Source organism: Puntigrus tetrazona, chromosome 5 (assembly GCF_018831695.1).
Source record: "Puntigrus tetrazona isolate hp1 chromosome 5, ASM1883169v1, whole genome shotgun sequence".
Lineage (NCBI taxonomy): Eukaryota > Metazoa > Chordata > Actinopteri > Cypriniformes > Cyprinidae > Puntigrus > Puntigrus tetrazona.
Genome location: NC_056703.1, coordinates 2,247,426 through 2,266,253, shown reverse-complemented (window position 1 = coordinate 2,266,253; position 18,828 = coordinate 2,247,426). Strand labels below are relative to the sequence as shown.

Genomic DNA, 18,828 nt, shown 5'->3' with positions numbered 1-18,828 from the left:
GACAGTTACAGTCAGCACGTTAATGTCACCATTCATGGTCTACATTTATCATATTTAGGTGTCTGTCAGTACGGTCAAACTCACAGGAGGACCTCTCTTTCCTTTTGGACCAGTAAGTCCTGCATATCCTTTTAAACCCTGAATAAATCACATTTCATTATCAACAAATGTTAACTACGAAAGTAAAACTAGATAAGAGAACAATGTGTATTTAAGCCTGTATTTAAATATTGGTTCCAAACCTTTTCTCCAAACAGGCCCTGTGGAGTGAAGAAATGAACAAAGTGAATAGTTCACTTGAGAATCATTTGTAAATAAAAGTGTCTAATGCTACCAACCTCAATGTGATTTTATTTTTATTGAAACTGATCACTTAATATTCATTTTTAAGTATTTGTCTTATGTATATCCTAAATATACACTGCTGTTTAAAAGTTTGCCATCCTTTTGTTTTTTTAATTAATGCTTACTTTCAGCAAGGACACAATAAATTGATTTTGGTTTTATATATATATATATATATATATATATATATAGTTACTTTTTTTAATTAAAGCTGTTCTTCTGAAGGATTTATGAAGTAAATATTCTGAAAAACAGCATCATGGTTTTCATAAAAATATCAAGCAGCACAACTGCTTTCAGTGCTGATAACATTAAGAAGAAATGTTTCATGAGCAACAAATCAGCATGTTAGAATAACTCTTGAAGTTTATGTGACTCATAAGATGAGAGCAATTTACAGAATTTATGATGAAATAAGACAGTTTTCTTTCAAAAATATTAATATAAAAATATTCTTACTGACGCCAAAGTTTACAAATATGACATTTTAAATTACCAATACAAATAAAATAAAAATTAATTGCTTAGAAACCTAGAAAAAAAACGGGCAAAATAATACATTTTGGATTTAGTTTTCCATCTAACGCAGCGTGGCAATAACTTACAGGCATTCCTGGAAGACCTGGGGTCCCTCTTTGACCTGTTGGGCCAATATCCCCCTAAAAGAGGCAGAAATGATTCTATATACACTACATGCCAACAGTATTATTACATGCATATCTAAATACTGTATATCACCTGCTCTCCCTTCAGCCCATATTTTCCTTTTTCCCCAATTAGGCCCTGCTCCCCCTGAAGTGAACCAACAGATAGAAGTCAGACAAAACAACTTTCAGTATTCATGCACACAATACACTAACAGGTGCCTTGAGTCTTTTCAGTTTCTTCTAGCACTTGATTAAGACGAATAAAGTTACCTTCAGCCCATCTCCCCCTGGAGGTCCAAGCGGCCCAAGTTCCCCCTTCTCTCCCTACAGACAGAAAGAAGAGTAAGCCTCAAGGTTCTCAGTTTGTCAGTTCTAATATGACATTTCCATTAAACTCCCAAACCTCAAATCCTTTTTTACCGCTCTCTCCTTTCTCGCCTCGAATTCCTGGTAAACCCTGATACAATGATTGTACACCACTGATGAATACTCTCATCGTCTTACATATATATCTTACGTACATTAACCATATATATTAATTTACATATTGTCCTGCTCTGCCAAGAGGTCCAGCCTTTCCCATTGCTCCTTGTTGGCCCTGTTAAGAATTAAACAAAAGCTGCTTATACAGTAATTTGCGGTGATCAGTTAAAAATGACTAAATAATAAATGAGTACCTTCTCCCCTCTAGGTCCTCTAAGACCCCTCTGACCAGCTTTTCCCTTTTTCCCCTAACAGTCAAAGAAAAATTTATATTGTTCTGTTACTGCTAGAAATGTTTCCCACAAAGATGTAAAAACCAAACTCTGTACTTACTCTCTTCCCAGCATGCCCAGGTTTTCCAGGAGGTCCATCCAGACCATCATTTCCCTAAATATATATAAATATATATATATACAGTTATATATATTGTTACAGTAGTGAGTCATAATATTTTCATAAATTAACAGAGCAATTAGAGAAGGAAAAAGCAAATGTTATAATATCAGTTTGCAAATTCAATATTCAATTACTAACATACGATGGATTAAGAGATTTGGATTTACTCTGACCTTCTGACCTTTCGGTCCATGCCTTCCCTGAGGCCCAGATTTGCCAATTAGACCCTAAAACATTAATAATAATTAATAAAACAGAAATAATACATAATTATCAGTTTCCAGGTGATGAAATAATATCACCATTTAGTTGCTGATTCATTGCAGAATCTTCCCTGAAATTAAATCAAACAAATACTGACTTGTGGCCCTGGTGGGAATCGACAGGGCCATCAGGTCCCATTTCTCCTGGAAGTCCCTAGAAATTACAGCGCAATGCAATTAAATGAATCAACACATGAATTTCGATCATATGCACAGAATATTAAAATGATGCTATTTAACATGACTAAATATGAAAAATATTTGGACAATATTATGTTAAAATTCTACCTCATTTCCTGGTAATGCAGAAGGTCCTTCAGTACCAGGAGGGCCAGGTGGTCCCTATACAAGAGACAATCATCAGCTGACATTAAGTAGATTGTAGATACTTGTTATAAAAATACTTTAATTTAGAGTCTCACCGTCTGCCCTGGAGGTCCTTGCCTTCCTGGTTCACCTTTAGGTCCCTCTTGTCCCGGCACACCCTTTGGACCCAATAAGCCCTCGGGGCCTCTGGGACCCAAGGCTCCCTGCAATATCAGTATTATTCATCCGCTGAAAATCTAGTACTGTAACCGGGATTTACCTTGAAATGGTTAGCCATACTAACCTGAGGTCCTGCCTTCCCCATAACCCCTTTTAAGCCTCTCTGCCCAGCTATTCCCTGTAGATGAAACAAAAACATAATGACTTTAATTTGACATTGAGAGGTTCGCCTTGGTTCCTGTAATCTTATATAGCAGCCAATATATATGCAAAAAAGGGCATCTCTCGTCTTGTTCCCTGTCGACAATTCAAATGTTATTTTACCCAAACCGTTGTATCATGGAAAACAGTCATTGATTTTACCCGATTGCCTTGATCTCCAGGATGGCCAGGTGCCCCAGGTGATCCAGTTTCCCCCTTATGAAACAAAGAGCAGGTCTGTTACATTAACAAGTGCATAAGAGTAATCCTGATCTATTACAAGGAAACTTGATGAAAGAAACTTGAGGAAGAAAAGGGAGCAATACCTTTGGGCCTGGAGAACCATTTGCTCCTGGTGGTCCCCGAAGGCCCATCAAACCCTGCGTTGAAAGCCAACCTATAAACTCAACCAACAGACTCCAAAAACTACAATCATTTAAGCTGATTTAAGTGTATCTTTTATAAAAATCATACCTCTAGACCCATCAAACCCGATGGACCAGACTTCCCCATCAATCCATTCTGACCCTGATGAAGAGACCATCATTATTCAACTATGTATTAACAGTGCATACTGTAATAGGTTGGTCTGTCCAACAGGAATGGAATTTTATTCAGTAGGATCACTAACAAGTGGTCCAGTGTAGCCTTTATTCCCCTTCAGTCCTCTCTCTCCTCTGTCCCCCAAAAATCCAGATGGGCCTTGTCGTCCAGAGAATCCTCGAAGTCCAGGGCCACCCTGTTTGAATAAGAATATAGTTCCTTAACTTTGTGTAAAAACTGGTCAAAGTACCTTTACAGCTCATATAATGATATATTACTTAGTACTGTGCAATTATTTTACCTTTTGTCCTTTAGGCCCAGGGTCACCAATATCACCTGGAGGTCCAATACCTCCCTGTAAATAAGAAACATCATATTCATTATAATTTATTGCAATGCATTTTAATAGAACAAGGATGTTTAAAATATATATATATATACACTACTGTTTGGGGTTGGTAATATGTTTTATTTAAAAAACAACAACAACAACAACAAAAAAACACTCATGTTCACCAGGAAAGTATTCATTTGATTTAAAAAATCTAATAAAAACAATAATATTGTGAAATATTATTACAATTTAAAAATGACTGTTTTCTATTTCCATCCATTTAAAAATCTGATTTATTGTTTTGATAGTAAAGCTATTGTTTTAGCAGCCATTACTCCTGTCTTCATTTAAAAAGTTGTGCTGCTTAATATTTTGGGGAAATGGACATGTTTTATATTTTGTCACATTGCACATTATATGCCTTTTCTATAACTTTTGAAGTCTTTGTTAAATAAAATAATTTGTTTCTTTGAAAAAACTCTTAAATGACTACAAATGCAGCGTAATGAGGTTTAATAACGAGACTTGAAGTTTCATGCAATCACTGTCACTGACCTCTTTTCCACGCGGTCCTGGTGTGCCCCGTATTCCCTGAGAGCCCTGAGGTCCCTGTTCTCCCGGAAAGCCATTTTGACCAGGCTTCCCAGTAGGTCCAGCTGATCCCTAAAATCAAACATTCTAGTTAATTCTGACAGATTCTGTGCTTTTTATTTATGCATTAAATCTGTATCAACACCTACATGTTCTCCTTTTGGCCCTGTTGGCCCCTCAAAACCGGCTGGACCAGGATGGCCCTACAACAGAAAGAGAGAATAAACTGTTTGCTAATTTTACTAAAACAAGTTACACACTTTATCACACTTTAACAAAAATCCCTATAACTTATGCAATGTTCGCTATATCAAAATATTCACATGCCTTTGTTAAAAATACTAAACCAGAGATTAAGTTGCTTTCATTTTTGGTAAGCTGCCCAAGAAAAGAAGACGCTGATTTAAGGAAATCAAACAGGATGCCTCCTAATAGCAGTTAATACTGCATATATTGAAATGAACCAACCTGTGGACCATTCAATCCAACAGATCCAGGGTCACCTGAAGGTCCTGGCAATCCCTATAGAAGAGCATTATAAATCAAATGCTTAATCCTGTGTTATGTAACATGATTTAATAAAACTGAAATGCTTACAATACCTGCCCTCCTTTTTCTCCTGCTTGACCAACCATTCCACTTGTTCCCGGTGAACCCTGAAAAGCAGAATATAATCAGAATCTCATATCGTAACAATTCTGTTACAACTACCCTAAAAATTCAATTATCATGAAAATTGAGGGGTACCCACTCACTGGCAATCCAATCGCTCCTTGTTTTCCCTGTGGTCCCCGAGGCCCCTGGCTTCCTTGGGGGCCTTGCTTTCCAGCTACTCCTTCAACCCCTGGGAATCCCGAGGGCCCCTGAATTGACAAAAAGACACAAATACTAATAAATAATGTTATAATCAGCATTAGGCTATAAGGTTCCTTCACTATTAATATAAAAATTTATATATGTGTAATTCAATACAAAATACTATTTCAAATTACATATTATATAATATGCATGCAGTACATGGTGTATTACATATAAACAAAAAAGCTACTATACTTTAAAATAAGCTACTATACTTTAATTACGTTGTATTCTTTTTTTATGCTTTTAAAAAATCAAAATGTATAGTGAGGACAACGTACAGGCAATCCTCGCAAGCCAGCGGGTCCTGTTACCCCTTGGTGACCCTAAAAGTTTTTTGAAAATATTATTTATAAATTCTCTGTAAATAAAATTATTTGGCTCTATGAGTGGAGATGCTACTTCACCGGTGGTCCACGTGAGCCCCTCTCACCAGCCGGACCTGGTAAACCCTTAAAAGTTTAACAAGGTAACAATTACAGATATGACCAAAACATTAATGAAACTTAATAGATAACATTCAAATCAACTTACAGGTAGCCCTCTTTGCCCTGGTGGACCCAGAGGACCCCTGATGCCAGGTTCACCCTGCAGATGCACATTCACAAATTATGTAATAATACGACATCCAAAAAAAATCATAGCAAAAATGTGCAGTAAAATGTCTATAGCGGAAAGCCCTAACCCTCTCTCCAATGTGACCTGGCTGCCCACGAAGGCCTGTGGCTCCTGGATAACCCTGAGAGCATAAAAACAGAATGAAATCGCTGCTACAAGCTGATTTTTCATGTCTGTCTGGACTGTTTTGCGCAGGATAGAGCCACTTACATACATGCCTACAGGCCCTTGAGCACCTGCAATGCCTGGTTTACCAGTGAAGCCCTGATAACAAACACACAGTAATAAAACACGTGAGCGCTATGCATTATTACAGCAATACAATGCTTTGAGAGGCTTACCTTCTCACCAGGAGGACCCCGAGTGCCATCTTGGCCTGGTTGTCCAGGTTGGCCCTAATACGAGGAGAAACCGTGAACTGATGATGAACAGTTTTCAGTAGATGTTAATGAACAAGAATAAAAAACGCTGTTACTGGATTAAGTGTTAGAAGATATTAATCAGACAGTCTACTAATAGCTCGTCCTGTTGTTACGCTCACCTGTGAGCCAGGAGGGCCTTGTTTTCCTGCTTCTCCAGTCACGCCCTTCAGGCCCTTTAGATGACAAATATTTCTGAATTTATATGATACATATCATGGAAAAGTAAAAGATAAAAAAAAAAATCTGTTTGATGTAAAAGGAATACAAATATTTAGGATTCGTAACTATTTCTAGGCTACTATTCTACTTAGTGACGCTGATCCTGTTAACTCCCTTTAGATTTACTTTCTTCCATTGAAGCACATGATTTAGATCACACCATTGGTAGGTTTTATGCACACTTATGCAGCTCATGTGACGCTGTCAATAAAGCAAAAATTAAAAAAAAAAAAAAAAGGACTAAGACATTCTGAAATTCATTTACTGAAATTATACTTATAACTGAATTCATGAAGTTCTACGAAGATATAAAACAAGCACAAGATACAGATATATGATTCAGTCTACCAGTTTACTCTTACGAAACACATTTCAGGCTTTTGCTGTCATGCTGAAACAGAGATCATTCCACCATGAAAGAAGCACCAACCCAACAGGACGTTTAAGACCTTGTTAAGTTTACTAGTCTCTGATCTTTCTGACCTCGACATGTCTGTATCTTCTGAGACCTTCTTCTATGTTGGTAATAGCTCTTTTAAAGAATCAACTGCCATTATCACTGATCAGTCTTAACACCAAGCTTTTATTATAGCAGCAGTCTGCTCCCAACTGACTAACATATTTCATAGAATATTGTGGTTGATTATGAGAAACATACATCAGGTCCTTTATCCCCCGGGCTTCCAACAGAACCAGAAACACCCTGCAAGACAGATACATAAAATCAACACAATTTTGATTGATTTCTTTGGTGTAATGGCAAAGCAAAGATTCATATGATAAATCACTATGACTGATCTAAAAAAAAAAATCAAACAAAAAAAAACTTGAAATTAAATGTATGAAATGGGAACCTGTGTACCAGGCTTTCCTTCTGGTCCCTCGGCACCAACTGGGCCTCGTAAACCCTGCAAAAACAGCAAAGTAAATCTGACCAATCCAATAACATGTGAACTAAATAAATCTTGACTCAAATTCAATTTCCCTACCACTATTCCAGGTACACCAGGGGAACCATGTTGGCCTGCTCGACCCTGAGCATACAGAAACAGCGTGAGTGAACGTGATCAAACGATGCAGGAAAGCTTACATTTACACTTACAATACACAATGTTAAATATATATAGATTATTCATGAAACAAACCTTATGAATAAACCAAAAAAATCTAAAGATTTGAAAACTAATTTAAAACTGTGCATTTAAGTAATAAATATTTCTCAAATCAATGTGATTCATCTGACTTTTTCCATTATTGATTTCCATTTTTTCTTCAAACTGTTACAATATAATTTTTAGATTACGGACTTTACATTTGCAAGTTAATGCGTTTTCACTGGTGGTTTCACTTTTATATGAAACAAATAGCAAATTTACCCTGGATCCTCTGAGTCCTGTTCTTCCTTTAACACCAGGTTCACCCCTGCTGCCCTTTGTTTAAAAAAAAAAAATTGATTTAGGTGCATATATTTGTAGGACACCGTTAAAGAGCCTTTGGGCAGCAGCATTTTTTAAAAGAAGCAATCACATGGGGATTGATGTAAAATGGTGAGCTACAAGAATGCCTTTGGTGTGATCGTTCCACCTGAAAGTCATAAAGCACTCTGACCTTTTGACCCTCTTTTCCAAGCGTTCCCTGAGGACCCACTTCACCATCTACACCCTGTTGGGAAAAAGGGTCAGAGAAGAACAAATGTATTGTGCTAACAAATCTTATTCTAATTCTCAGTTCTTAAAGATTATGCCAATAATGCATATAAAGAATGACATTTCATAGAGAATCCTCTGTGCGACTGTATACCTGAATACCTGGAGTACCTGGGTGACCTTTGACACCAGGTAAACCAGGAGGCCTGACTGGCCCCTTTTTCGCCCTGTGGACCCATGATCCCTAGTGCTCCTTTTGGTCCCTAAAACATACAGTATATTCATAAATAGTCAATTTACTCAATATTATAATTATGAATTTAAAGCTATAGAATTTCTGAATATATTGCGTGCTGGTAAATACCTTTTTCCCCTTTGGTCCTCTGTCACCCATCTCTCCATCTGGTCCCCTACTGCCCTGAATTTAGAAGCATTCATTATTGAGGTAATACATGATAAAGGACATCAATTTACAAATATTGTCTAAAATGTCAAATAAACATACGGTGAATCAGATATCTTACTGTGACACCTGGAATGCCTTTTGGACCTGGATATCCAGTTGTACCCTGAATGAACGAATGAATGAATGACTGCTGTGTACGTTTCTAGGAAATTGTATCATCCTCTACACACACACACACACACACACACACATACATATATCTATATATATATATATATATATATATATATATATATATATATATATATATATATATATATATATATATATATATATATATATATATATTGACAAACAGACTCACCATGGGCCCTTCAATGCCTTGTAGCCCTCTGTTACCTGCTGGACCCTCTGGCCCCTGTCCACAAACAAAAATATCTATCTATATCTATCTTAAAAATATTTTATAAACATATAACTTATGTAACTGCATATTTTCTACATGTACACAGAAAAGGTTTTAAACTTACTATGTCACCTTTGAGACCCTGTGGACCCGCCTGACCTTGAAGACCCTGTGGGTAAAAAAAACTAACATCTGTGACAAAGCTTACACATTTTTTTAATTTCACAACAGACACATATTTGTCTATTACTTCATATGATGAAATGTACCTGGGATCCAGGATCACCAGGTGGGCCTCTGTCTCCCTCGATCCCTCTAGGCCCCTAGGAGGAACAATCAGGACAGGTTTTTACTATTTCAGCTTCTGATAATACAGATTTCATGAAGAAATGACACAAAACAGTGTTGCATACCTGAGGGCCTTTCCGCCCCACAGGGCCAGCAGGTCCAGCATCCCCCTTTAACAGAAAAAGTGTTTTGGTTTATAACCAAGTAAAGTCTTTCTCTGATAATGTATAATATTTATTTAATAATATTTCAAAGAATGTTTGTAAAAACACCCCAGATTGGATCCCATTGCTTTCCTTTGTGTGGGCAACAAATACAGTGGAAATCAAAGGAACCCAAATGGTTTGACTACAAACAGTCTTCAAAACATCTCCTTTAATGTTCAACAGCAGAGCATCTTTTTTGGTTTGGAAAAACATGAGGGCTTACATAATATAACAATTTTCATTTTTGGTAGACTATCCTTTTAAATAACAAAACTGACACTTGCTTACTGAAATTGTAGTAAGCAATAACTTACTTCTGAGCCATTAACACCTTGTGCCCCAACCAATCCTGTAGCACCTGGTGCTCCCTGGAAAGACACCCACAAATAACTGAGCATTATTAAGCAATATCCATAAACACCTGAATAAGGATGATTTCTCTGTTAATAAGAAGTAATCACCATCCCCAATTTAGTATTCCCAAATGGATTTCCTTTTTGGCTATAACAGATATCCACTTTATATAGTTAGTAACTTACAAGAAATAAAGTTTGAAAAACTTTTTTTTTTTGCACTAGCGTCACATGCATGATTTATGACTAAAGATTTACGACTCACCACTGTCCCTGGAGGACCACGTTTTCCATCATTTCCTGGATCCCCCTATGAAAAAAAAATCCTTATACTGTCAAGTTCAATGTAAAAATAACTACCCGAAAATAAATGCACAAAAATAAGTTTAATTAAATCAAATCACCTTAGGACCAGGTGGTCCACGAATCCCTTGAACACCTTGTAAACCAACCGGTCCCTTAAGGAAAGAAAACCATTAATAAAATATTATATAATAATACAATATACTAATATTAACTACAATATAAAAAGGATACTAACACCAGTTACTAGTAATAATGTTAAGAACTAGCAGTTTAAGAATATGAAGGGATTTACTCACTGAAGGGCCAGAAAAGCCAGTAAACCCAATATCTCCTTTTGAGCCCTATTTTTTTAAAAATAACAGAGGCATAACCATTAATCACAACTATGGAAGATTATACTTTTTTATGGTAGTATACTCTCCTGGTTCACTAGGGGGCAGTATAGATGTTGAATTTCTATATATAAACAGCACACACCAATTATCACAAAAACTTTAGATAAAGGCTTTCTTTACCTTCTGGCCAGTCTGTCCTTTGTCTCCTCTGATTCCAGGGGCACCAGGAAAACCCTGCTCATAGAGGTAGAAAAACTGCTTTATACTATATTATGTATATTATGATCCTGTATGAGGCAGTTACAGGGTCATGCATCAGAAGATTATGTATCCTCACACTGTACCTCATCTCCTTTCTCACCAGGGGGCGCTGTGTCACCTTTATAACCGCGAGGACCCTTGAGCCACAACCAGGAACATAAAACATATTGTTTTCTGCAACTTAGGTTTATATGAAGAGTTCAGATGCAGAAGCCTCTAAGTATGACTGGAGTTTTTCTTTAAAATGATTGTTTCTTTTTGGCTACTATGTATAGGTGTCTATCTAAGTACTGGTATTTCTGAATGGGTTGAGGGATACTTGATGGGTTGAAAATACTTGATGAACATATGCTACATGTGGAAAGCATTCGCTCAGTACCGTTATCTCATTTTTGACCAAGACTGCTTTTAGATGTTTTTGCATTGGACCTCCACAGCTACTATACATAGCTTTACCATTAAAACATTATCATATTGACACTAGTGTCCCAACTTGAACTTCTACAACTACTTAAAGCTAGCGTAGACATCCCATGCCCTTACTCTCACCTGTAAGCCAGGAACCCCTGGAGATCCTGTCACCCCATCCGGACCTTTCTCTCCATCTCTTCCTTGAGTTCCTGCTCTGCCGCGAACACCCTTTGGTCCAATGCCACCCTATTATAAAGTGTTTGCTGGTAACTAAATCCTTTAGGCACTTTGCATAAATCTGCACCAGTGTTTAAAGGTTTGGAGTCAGTAAGATTTTCTTCTGAAATAAATTTAAACTTTTATCCATAAAAGAAAAGTTAAACTGATTAGAAGTAAATATTTTTACATTGTTACAGTTTTGAGCTCTCTATGCATCAAATGATTTTGTAAAAAAGGAAAAGCATCATGGTTTCCACAAAATCAGTATATTAGAATTAAAATTTCGATTTAAAGATCATGTGACACTGAAGACTGGAGTAATGGATGCTGAAAACAGGAAATAATTACAATTTAACATTAAACAGAAAACTGTTACATTAAATTACATTAGTAATCCATAATATTACAAATTTTATTTCAGCAAATAATTGCAGCCTTGGTTAGCATCAGAGACTTTCAAAAGTATTTTTAAAAATCGCATTGACCCCAAAGTTTGGAACACTAGTGTATTCATCACTTATGGTAACATTTTATTGAAGATATACCATTGAACTCTCATTGCTATTATGACCACACACCCACACACAAAACCAGATATTATAATGAATAGGTACCATTTCGCCTCTTATGCCTGGTGGTCCCATCTGACCAGGATCTCCAGGAAACCCCTTCAGGAATAAAACAAGTATTCACAGTACTGTATATACCAAATCAAAGACACTCAGATCTAATATTTGTAACCATATCATCAATCATCATATTACGGTAAACCACACTAGTCTAATATCCACAATGCTAGTCTAATATCCACTTAATGCCTGTATGTTTCAATACAATTGGTGGTCAGTGCAAAATTCTGTCATACTCAAAACACGTTCTCTAACAATTCAGTCTGATTTAATTTTGTTTACTCTCTGTGTTTGATTGTGTACTCACAGGTAAACCAGGTCTCCCTGTGTCACCCATTGGTCCAGGGTGTCCTGCCTGTCTCTGTAGGACATCAGCGAAAAACGGTTTAGTGAGAGACCACATGCATATGTTATAATGGCGTTTTGCTAATTTATTCTAGTTTCAAATACTTACAGGCCATCCAGCTGCGAGCAATTGGTAATAAGATGTTCTCTACAAAAACAAAAAAAAATTATTAAAAAAAAAAAAAAGAAATATTGCAAAATGTTAAGTACTAAAATCAGTATAATAAAAAAATAATACATTCAAAGATACCAATATCAAAATTGTTTATTTTTAAAAACATTTGTACATGCATTTATATATTTCATTGTTTTGTGACTGTTTAGGGTTTAGGTTGTCTCAACTGACACATTTACTCCCACATGTGGCATTCACCATGTAATGAATATTAAATGAGCAAACAATCAAGTGGTTTTGGACTCAGCATACGCATGAATTCATAAATACAATTCAGACCATAAGCGAGAGATCATGGGAAGCTCTGTGCCTCACTGGCTTTAATAGGAAAAAAACTAATCCTCAACAACAAATCCTCAATCTAAACTCTTGTAACACTTAATGCCTGTATGTTTCAATTCCTCTCTATAAGAAACACAAACTAGGGAGTGTTGAAAGGCATGTCTCCTGTTCAAATAGAGGAGAAGAACTGAGAGACAGTGTACGCTGTCTCTGCAGTGTGGCCTGGAAAAGCTGAGGCCTCGAACCCACATAGACACACAGTCTCTGTCACATTGATATTAAATCACCCAGTCCGCCTCCGCTTTATACAACATTTGTCTTGGCACATGCTCAATTTGGCAACAGGGCAGAGTTCGGCTCACTGCTGGTCCAGTGAAGGTGAGTTTAAGAGAAGTTGGGGAATCGGACCTCCCAGTGCACTTGCCTTCTACATGTCCCAGTGAAACAGAGGGATCTAAACATCTGTCAAAACCTCCTCACAACACTGTAACCATTTTACAGAGCGCAACCTGGGTAAACAGCAAAGCACCATCAGCACAAACAATGTTTGTAAGGGTTCAGTTTAGAATATATTTTAAATGACAAATCATCCCTAATCATCACTGAATACACAGAGAATCAGCTCCATGTAGCCACATCCATCTAAACTTGACAAATTATATTAATCACTGAGATGAAACAGATTTTTCCTAAGTCTTTTTATCATTTATCACATCAAGAAAATGTGAGGAAAAAGCTACAAAAATTCTACAGTCATTTATTTAATAAAAGTGACATCATGTAGTAAAGATTTACGTACATTGAAAATTGGGATAATCATTTTTTCCAAAAATACATACAACTGACTTCATTTTCCTTAATAATAGCCAACTCATACATTACACCATATGAAATTTGAACTTCCATATTGAAGCACTTAAATAACTTCCACAATGATCTGTGCTAAAATAAAATGCAATGCAGTAATGACTTTTAATATAAATAACCAAATTAAATATAATTAAATCATCCCTGAAGTCAAGGTACGTCAAATTGTGAAACCTGAAACGTCTTGGACAGCACAAAAAAGATGAAAGAAATATTAAAACCCTGAAACAAATCACAAAAAAAACGTTTTTGAATGTACTCCCTCACCTACCACCCATGGCTCAATATACACACACATGAGGACTAAACTCATCCATCATGTTTGAGGATTCTGCCAAACGATGATGAAAAAACAACATTTAGATATTCTCCACACACACATTAAATAATGCCAAGTTCCAGCTGCACAATCATAATAAGCAGATATTCGCAACAGTTTTGGGTTCTAAAGATCTACAGGGAGGTCAAATCTGAGGTTTTACAATTATACTTAAATATATGCTCAAAAATAGAGAGTCACAAATAGATAGAATACAAGGACTGGCAGGAACATAGAAAGGCTGTGCCATCCAGCAGTTTGAGAGACACAGGGCGGTGGCTCACTGCTATATATTCATGTTTGGTAAGGATGGGCAGGATGATTGCCTAATTTATCTCGATTCATCTGATTTATGCCAATTTAGATCATTTAAACTGTGGCACATGATTTCCGAGGCTAGTCAGACTACAAAGTGAAGCCCTGTGGTAACCATAAGTGCCATTTCTATATTGCCTAAAATATCCAGGTTTTGGCTGTTTGCGCTTCACATACTGATCTATGATATAAGATATGTGCAATAAAGACCAGCCGGCTCCTTGTGCTTTCTCACAGTACTTTGATGTCATACACTGATCAGTCTGCGCAGTGCTGCTTCATGTCAAATTAACAAATTAACAATTTTAATGTGCATTGCTTTGACTGCTCTCAGTATAGAATCCACCTTTAACGTTTGATCATGGTTGCACATTACTGGTCACACTTGGCCAGGACATGTGCCATAAAATTCCATGTATAGCTAACCAAGTGAAGCCTAAACTGTAAGTATGAGTTTCAACAGATAAATGGTCTTCCATAATATGGCATTTTAAGGCCTACCTTAAACGTAGCCCAATCCTCCTCTGTGTTCCTCCAAAGGTAGAGGACTGGAAGTCCTGGTGGACCTGGTGGTCCTGGTATACCTCTTGGTCCATCGGCTCCTTGGTCTCCTTTAGAACCCTAGAATGACATACAGGTACAAATAAGGGTGTGATCCCATAATCACCAAATAATATAATGTAATGTAAATTCCTTACCTTATCACCCTTGTATCCAATATAGCCCCTTTTGCCTGCGCACCCCTGTGTAAACAAGAAAAGCAATCTTAAAACCGACGGCCCAGTATATGAAGTATCTTCATGAGACTTTGGCATTCATAAAAAGCATTTAACCACAGCAAAGTGCAAAGCTACTGTCATCAACCATCAAACTTAGTTTATAGAAGATTGCTTTCCATGTTCAAATATAAGCATGGAAATCACGACACAGTAGACGACTTTGAATCTCGAGTCAATTAATATTTATAGGTCCTTTTAATCTTATGTATGTTACGTGAATGTGACACTCTTAAACACGCCAATATGAAGAGTGCTGCCAAACCTCTAACCTTCTGCAAAGCGCACATTTAGCACTACCTTATATTTGAGCTTCACAGTGGAAGGCTATCATTCAGAAAAGGGCAGACGTAGTAATGTTTGGTTATAGATGTAAGGCATATTTAAAGGAATTCTCCATTAAGATTAAAAGATTACATAACATTCAGCTTTTTTATAACGTATTTTCAAAGACCAAAATAAGTAGTGAGATTAAGAATTATTTTCAGACCAGCAATTTAACGTGATTTCAGTTCAGTATTCTGTTTCTAGCTCAAACAACAAGTACACGCCTGTTTTGCAAACTGAAAAGTGGGCACGTTTTCAGTTCCAACAGACAGGAGGAGGGGGGAAAACACAGCTACTGTAAATCACAAAAGACATGAAAATTTTTTTATTTGCACTAGCATCATAGTAGCTACTTGTTTACTTTTCTTAAGACTGAATAGCTGAAGTTTTCCATTCCGGAATACTTGATTCTGATTGGTCATTTCACAGCATTTAGTGGCTAGATATTTCCTACAAAATATTCCATTGGTGAAGAGTGAAACTTTTCCCCACACAGATTTTGTATATGGTTCAAGTTTTTCATGCAAATTTACCATGTTGACCAACGGAATGAACCTTGGTTTCAAAGTGACTTCTATGTGAGCAGAGCTTTGTGCATCACTAAACTATTGACAGTAGGCCATTTTTTACTACTGACAAAAATTTTACTACTGTGACTATGTCTTCAGTCTGCTCCCAACTGAAAATGACTTCTACTGTTTCAAACAAATGCAACTATGTCCCAGTCATCACAGGCAGAGCAAACAGCTTCAGTATTGATGGGATTTTTACTGGAATTTTGTTGCTATGTTCATCTTATTGCTAGGCCAATATTTTGTACATTCAAATGAATTTTTTTTAAGAATATAAAAAAAGTCATAAAACTTTCAGATTAACTGAATTAACCTGATTAACCTGAAAAGAGGTGCACCACAATAACTAACTAAAATATATGTCCTCACAACCAATGTGTTTATTTTATGAGGTGGCTAATTTGTACAAATTCGCACAACCTCACTTGTACAATTTTGTACAATTTGTCTAAACTCCAGTGAAGGGGTTTTTGCCATTCGTACATATACTTGTTTTTTATGACATGTACAGAAATGATACCATGCATATACATTTTTATTTTTTCAAGTGTTTTGATTCAGATTCAAATTTGGCACATATTCTGGACAAAAATGATGGAAGAGCATGTGATTTTATCAGGATTTAATTGTGGTAACTCACAGTTCTCCCTGGTGGCCCAACAGGCCCTGGAGATCCACTGAGGAGCCGGTATCTCCTTCCATCCATGCCTAATATAACATCACCATGTTTAAATGCAACTCTTTTCTTGCTTGAGTGCTTGTAGTCAGCTTGTCCTTTGCCTACAAGCGATTCCATTTCCTTTTTGCGTGAACGCTGGCCAAAGGCTTTCCGACTACTTCAAAGCTCTTTGAAGGAAGTAAAAAACCTTCTTCAGTCAGCTGGTTTAACTCGGGATGGACTGTCGGCCTGACCAGATCCTTCTGCCTGGCTGATGTCTTCACATTCAAAATAGAATCCAGGTCAGCAATGTCCCCAGAGGGCTTCAAAGGGAGCCGCTCAAGACGGCCTCCACCCAAATCTGCTTTCAGTTTTTGAGAGGTGAAGTTCTCCTCTGATGATTTGAAGGTGGTGGACTGGATCTTTTTGTCACTGGTGTCCTTATACCTGCTATGTGTGCTGCTGACGGCAGGAGATGTGAGAAGGTCAGACTCATCCACCACTGCAAAGCCACGAACCGAATGCTTTGAAGTTCTGTTCAGATAAGAAGACATATCCCATTCACTACGAAGATCTTCATTCCTAGAAGAGACACTGGAGTTCTGGAAGCGAACAAAAAGACTTAGCACAGCAATTTTTGCACAGCAAACAAGATACATTAACAAAATGCTAAAGGATAATCCATTAAATATTTTATTAAAAATCCTGCTTAACTGTTGCACTGAGGGTATTTAAATCATTTTATTGTTATCCATTTCAAAACTTTTTGTGACCTCTTGTCTCTACAGTCAGGGCTGCTTAGCTGGTACATATTGTGTACATTTTTTATTGATCTTCACAGCAGTTATTCATCTAATTATGAAGCATCCAAAACATCCAGACAGGATAGAGTTGAGTACCTTTTTGCATTTTCAGTTTAAACCAAAAACAACTGCCAGACATCACCAAATCAGGCACCGTAAAAATTAAGTGTACATTGCACAAAGCAGAAAAACGATCAATTGCGATAAGGCAAGGGCCTACACGTGATTCTGAGCTCAGAGACCCAGAGGCTCCATCCTACTGTCCTCTTCTCTTTCTCTAACAATAAGCTACAGAGAAAGAGCAGTCAGGCACTTAACACTGTAAGGCGGCTGCCTCAGATGAGAGGGACACTTGATCCTCTCTAGGGTGACACAGCTCCCCAAATAATTGTTTTACCCTCCTCAGTGCTACAGGTTACATCTTTGGCTGGAACTGTACCGAACACTGGAACAACTCCTGTGAGAGAAGCTGGAGCAGAACCAGATGCTACAAGACACAATTACACTTTGTTCAGAAGATCAGTCACTAGGACGTTTGAGAGGAAGTGAGTAGATACTCTGCATATTCCACGTTAAAGGTTTCAGTTGCTATAGTTTCAAAAATAAACTCTAAAAATGCTATGCCTTTTTACTTGTACACTAATGTTTAAAAGTTTATTTATCTTCAGTTAAAGATTTAAATTGATGAGATATATATATATATATATATATATATATATATATATATATATATATATATATATATATATATATATATATATATATATATATTTGTTGTTAACAGCATAACAACAGATATATTCATTAAAAGCTATCTTTATAGGGCAGTCATTTTTGTGGTTTTACCCTAATGTGATAAACAGTAAAAAAAAAAATTCCAATTTAAGATCAGATTAATGAGGACAAAGATCAGTCACTTCCATAAAGAAATAGAAAGACCCACCCTAACAAAAGAAAACAAAGACTCCAAAGAGTCCAATATTTAGTTATATGGTATAACAATTCGCAAGAGGCTTTGCAGGCTGGTATTTTTTTGACCAGGAAAAGTTCAAAATTAAAGCAATTATCAAAGTAAAATCAGCAGGTTTTTTTGCAATGCAATAACATTAACTATAATTTTCAGGAAATATAATCAAAATGATGAGAAACCACATGAAGGTTGAGTAAAACATTTAACAAAAATATGTTTGCAAGACTGTAGAGAGATAAAGGGTTCTTTCCCTGGTTGTCAAACTGCAATGAAATACATCTTTAAGCAGGTGTGAACTACAACATCTGTGTGAACCCCAGGGAAACTATTGTAACTTCATACATTTACTGAAATGACCCAGAGTCACAAAGATTACTCTTAAAGCTAGTTCTGGGAAAAGCTTTAGTATCGTTTGCAGATGTCACTTTTTTTTTACATTTAAAAGTATGCCCATGCACTTTCTGAGGCCATTGGCCATGTGCACTACACTGTCATTTGTGGTTTACCATCATTTATTCATATCCTATCTAACAATGACACTTCTGGT

General features: G+C 36.7%; 1 protein-coding gene across 1 annotated transcript; it reads right to left on the bottom strand.

The window, feature by feature from the left end:
- Positions 1 to 1,668: 1,668 nt before the first annotated feature.
- On the bottom strand, positions 1,669 to 16,596 carry LOC122346086 (collagen alpha-1(I) chain-like). The gene is made up of 49 exons (XM_043240758.1): positions 16,491 to 16,596; positions 14,874 to 14,918; positions 14,677 to 14,796; positions 12,327 to 12,365; positions 12,180 to 12,233; positions 11,858 to 11,911; positions 11,163 to 11,270; positions 10,697 to 10,750; positions 10,533 to 10,586; positions 10,314 to 10,358; positions 10,116 to 10,169; positions 9,977 to 10,021; positions 9,673 to 9,726; positions 9,278 to 9,322; positions 9,134 to 9,187; positions 8,989 to 9,033; positions 8,823 to 8,876; positions 8,577 to 8,621; positions 8,417 to 8,470; positions 8,207 to 8,296; positions 8,015 to 8,068; positions 7,783 to 7,836; positions 7,396 to 7,440; positions 7,261 to 7,314; positions 7,065 to 7,109; positions 6,307 to 6,360; positions 6,107 to 6,160; positions 5,976 to 6,029; positions 5,833 to 5,886; positions 5,682 to 5,735; positions 5,555 to 5,599; positions 5,429 to 5,473; positions 5,045 to 5,152; positions 4,892 to 4,945; positions 4,758 to 4,811; positions 4,439 to 4,492; positions 4,254 to 4,361; positions 3,666 to 3,719; positions 3,453 to 3,560; positions 3,296 to 3,349; positions 3,148 to 3,201; positions 2,984 to 3,037; positions 2,745 to 2,798; positions 2,557 to 2,664; positions 2,423 to 2,476; positions 2,233 to 2,288; positions 2,045 to 2,098; positions 1,809 to 1,862; positions 1,669 to 1,723 (listed from the first exon to the last, which is right to left on the bottom strand). Exons 1-47 carry the CDS (start codon positions 16,554 to 16,556, stop codon positions 2,092 to 2,094), a joined length of 2,772 nt encoding a protein of 923 aa, XP_043096693.1. The 5' UTR covers positions 16,557 to 16,596; the 3' UTR covers positions 1,669 to 1,723; positions 1,809 to 1,862; positions 2,045 to 2,091.
- Positions 16,597 to 18,828: the final 2,232 nt, after the last annotated feature.

Coding starts and splice junctions, on each gene's coding strand:
- LOC122346086 (XM_043240758.1), bottom strand. CDS start 16,556: ATGGATGGAAGGAGATACCGGCTCCTCAGTGGATCTCCAGGGCCTGTT. Junction 10,359..10,532: donor AAGGACAGACTGGCCAGAAG/GTAAAGAAAGCC, acceptor TTAAAAAAATAG/GGCTCAAAAGGAGATATTGG. Junction 4,493..4,757: donor TTGGATTGAATGGTCCACAG/GTTGGTTCATTT, acceptor TTTCTGTTGTAG/GGCCATCCTGGTCCAGCCGG.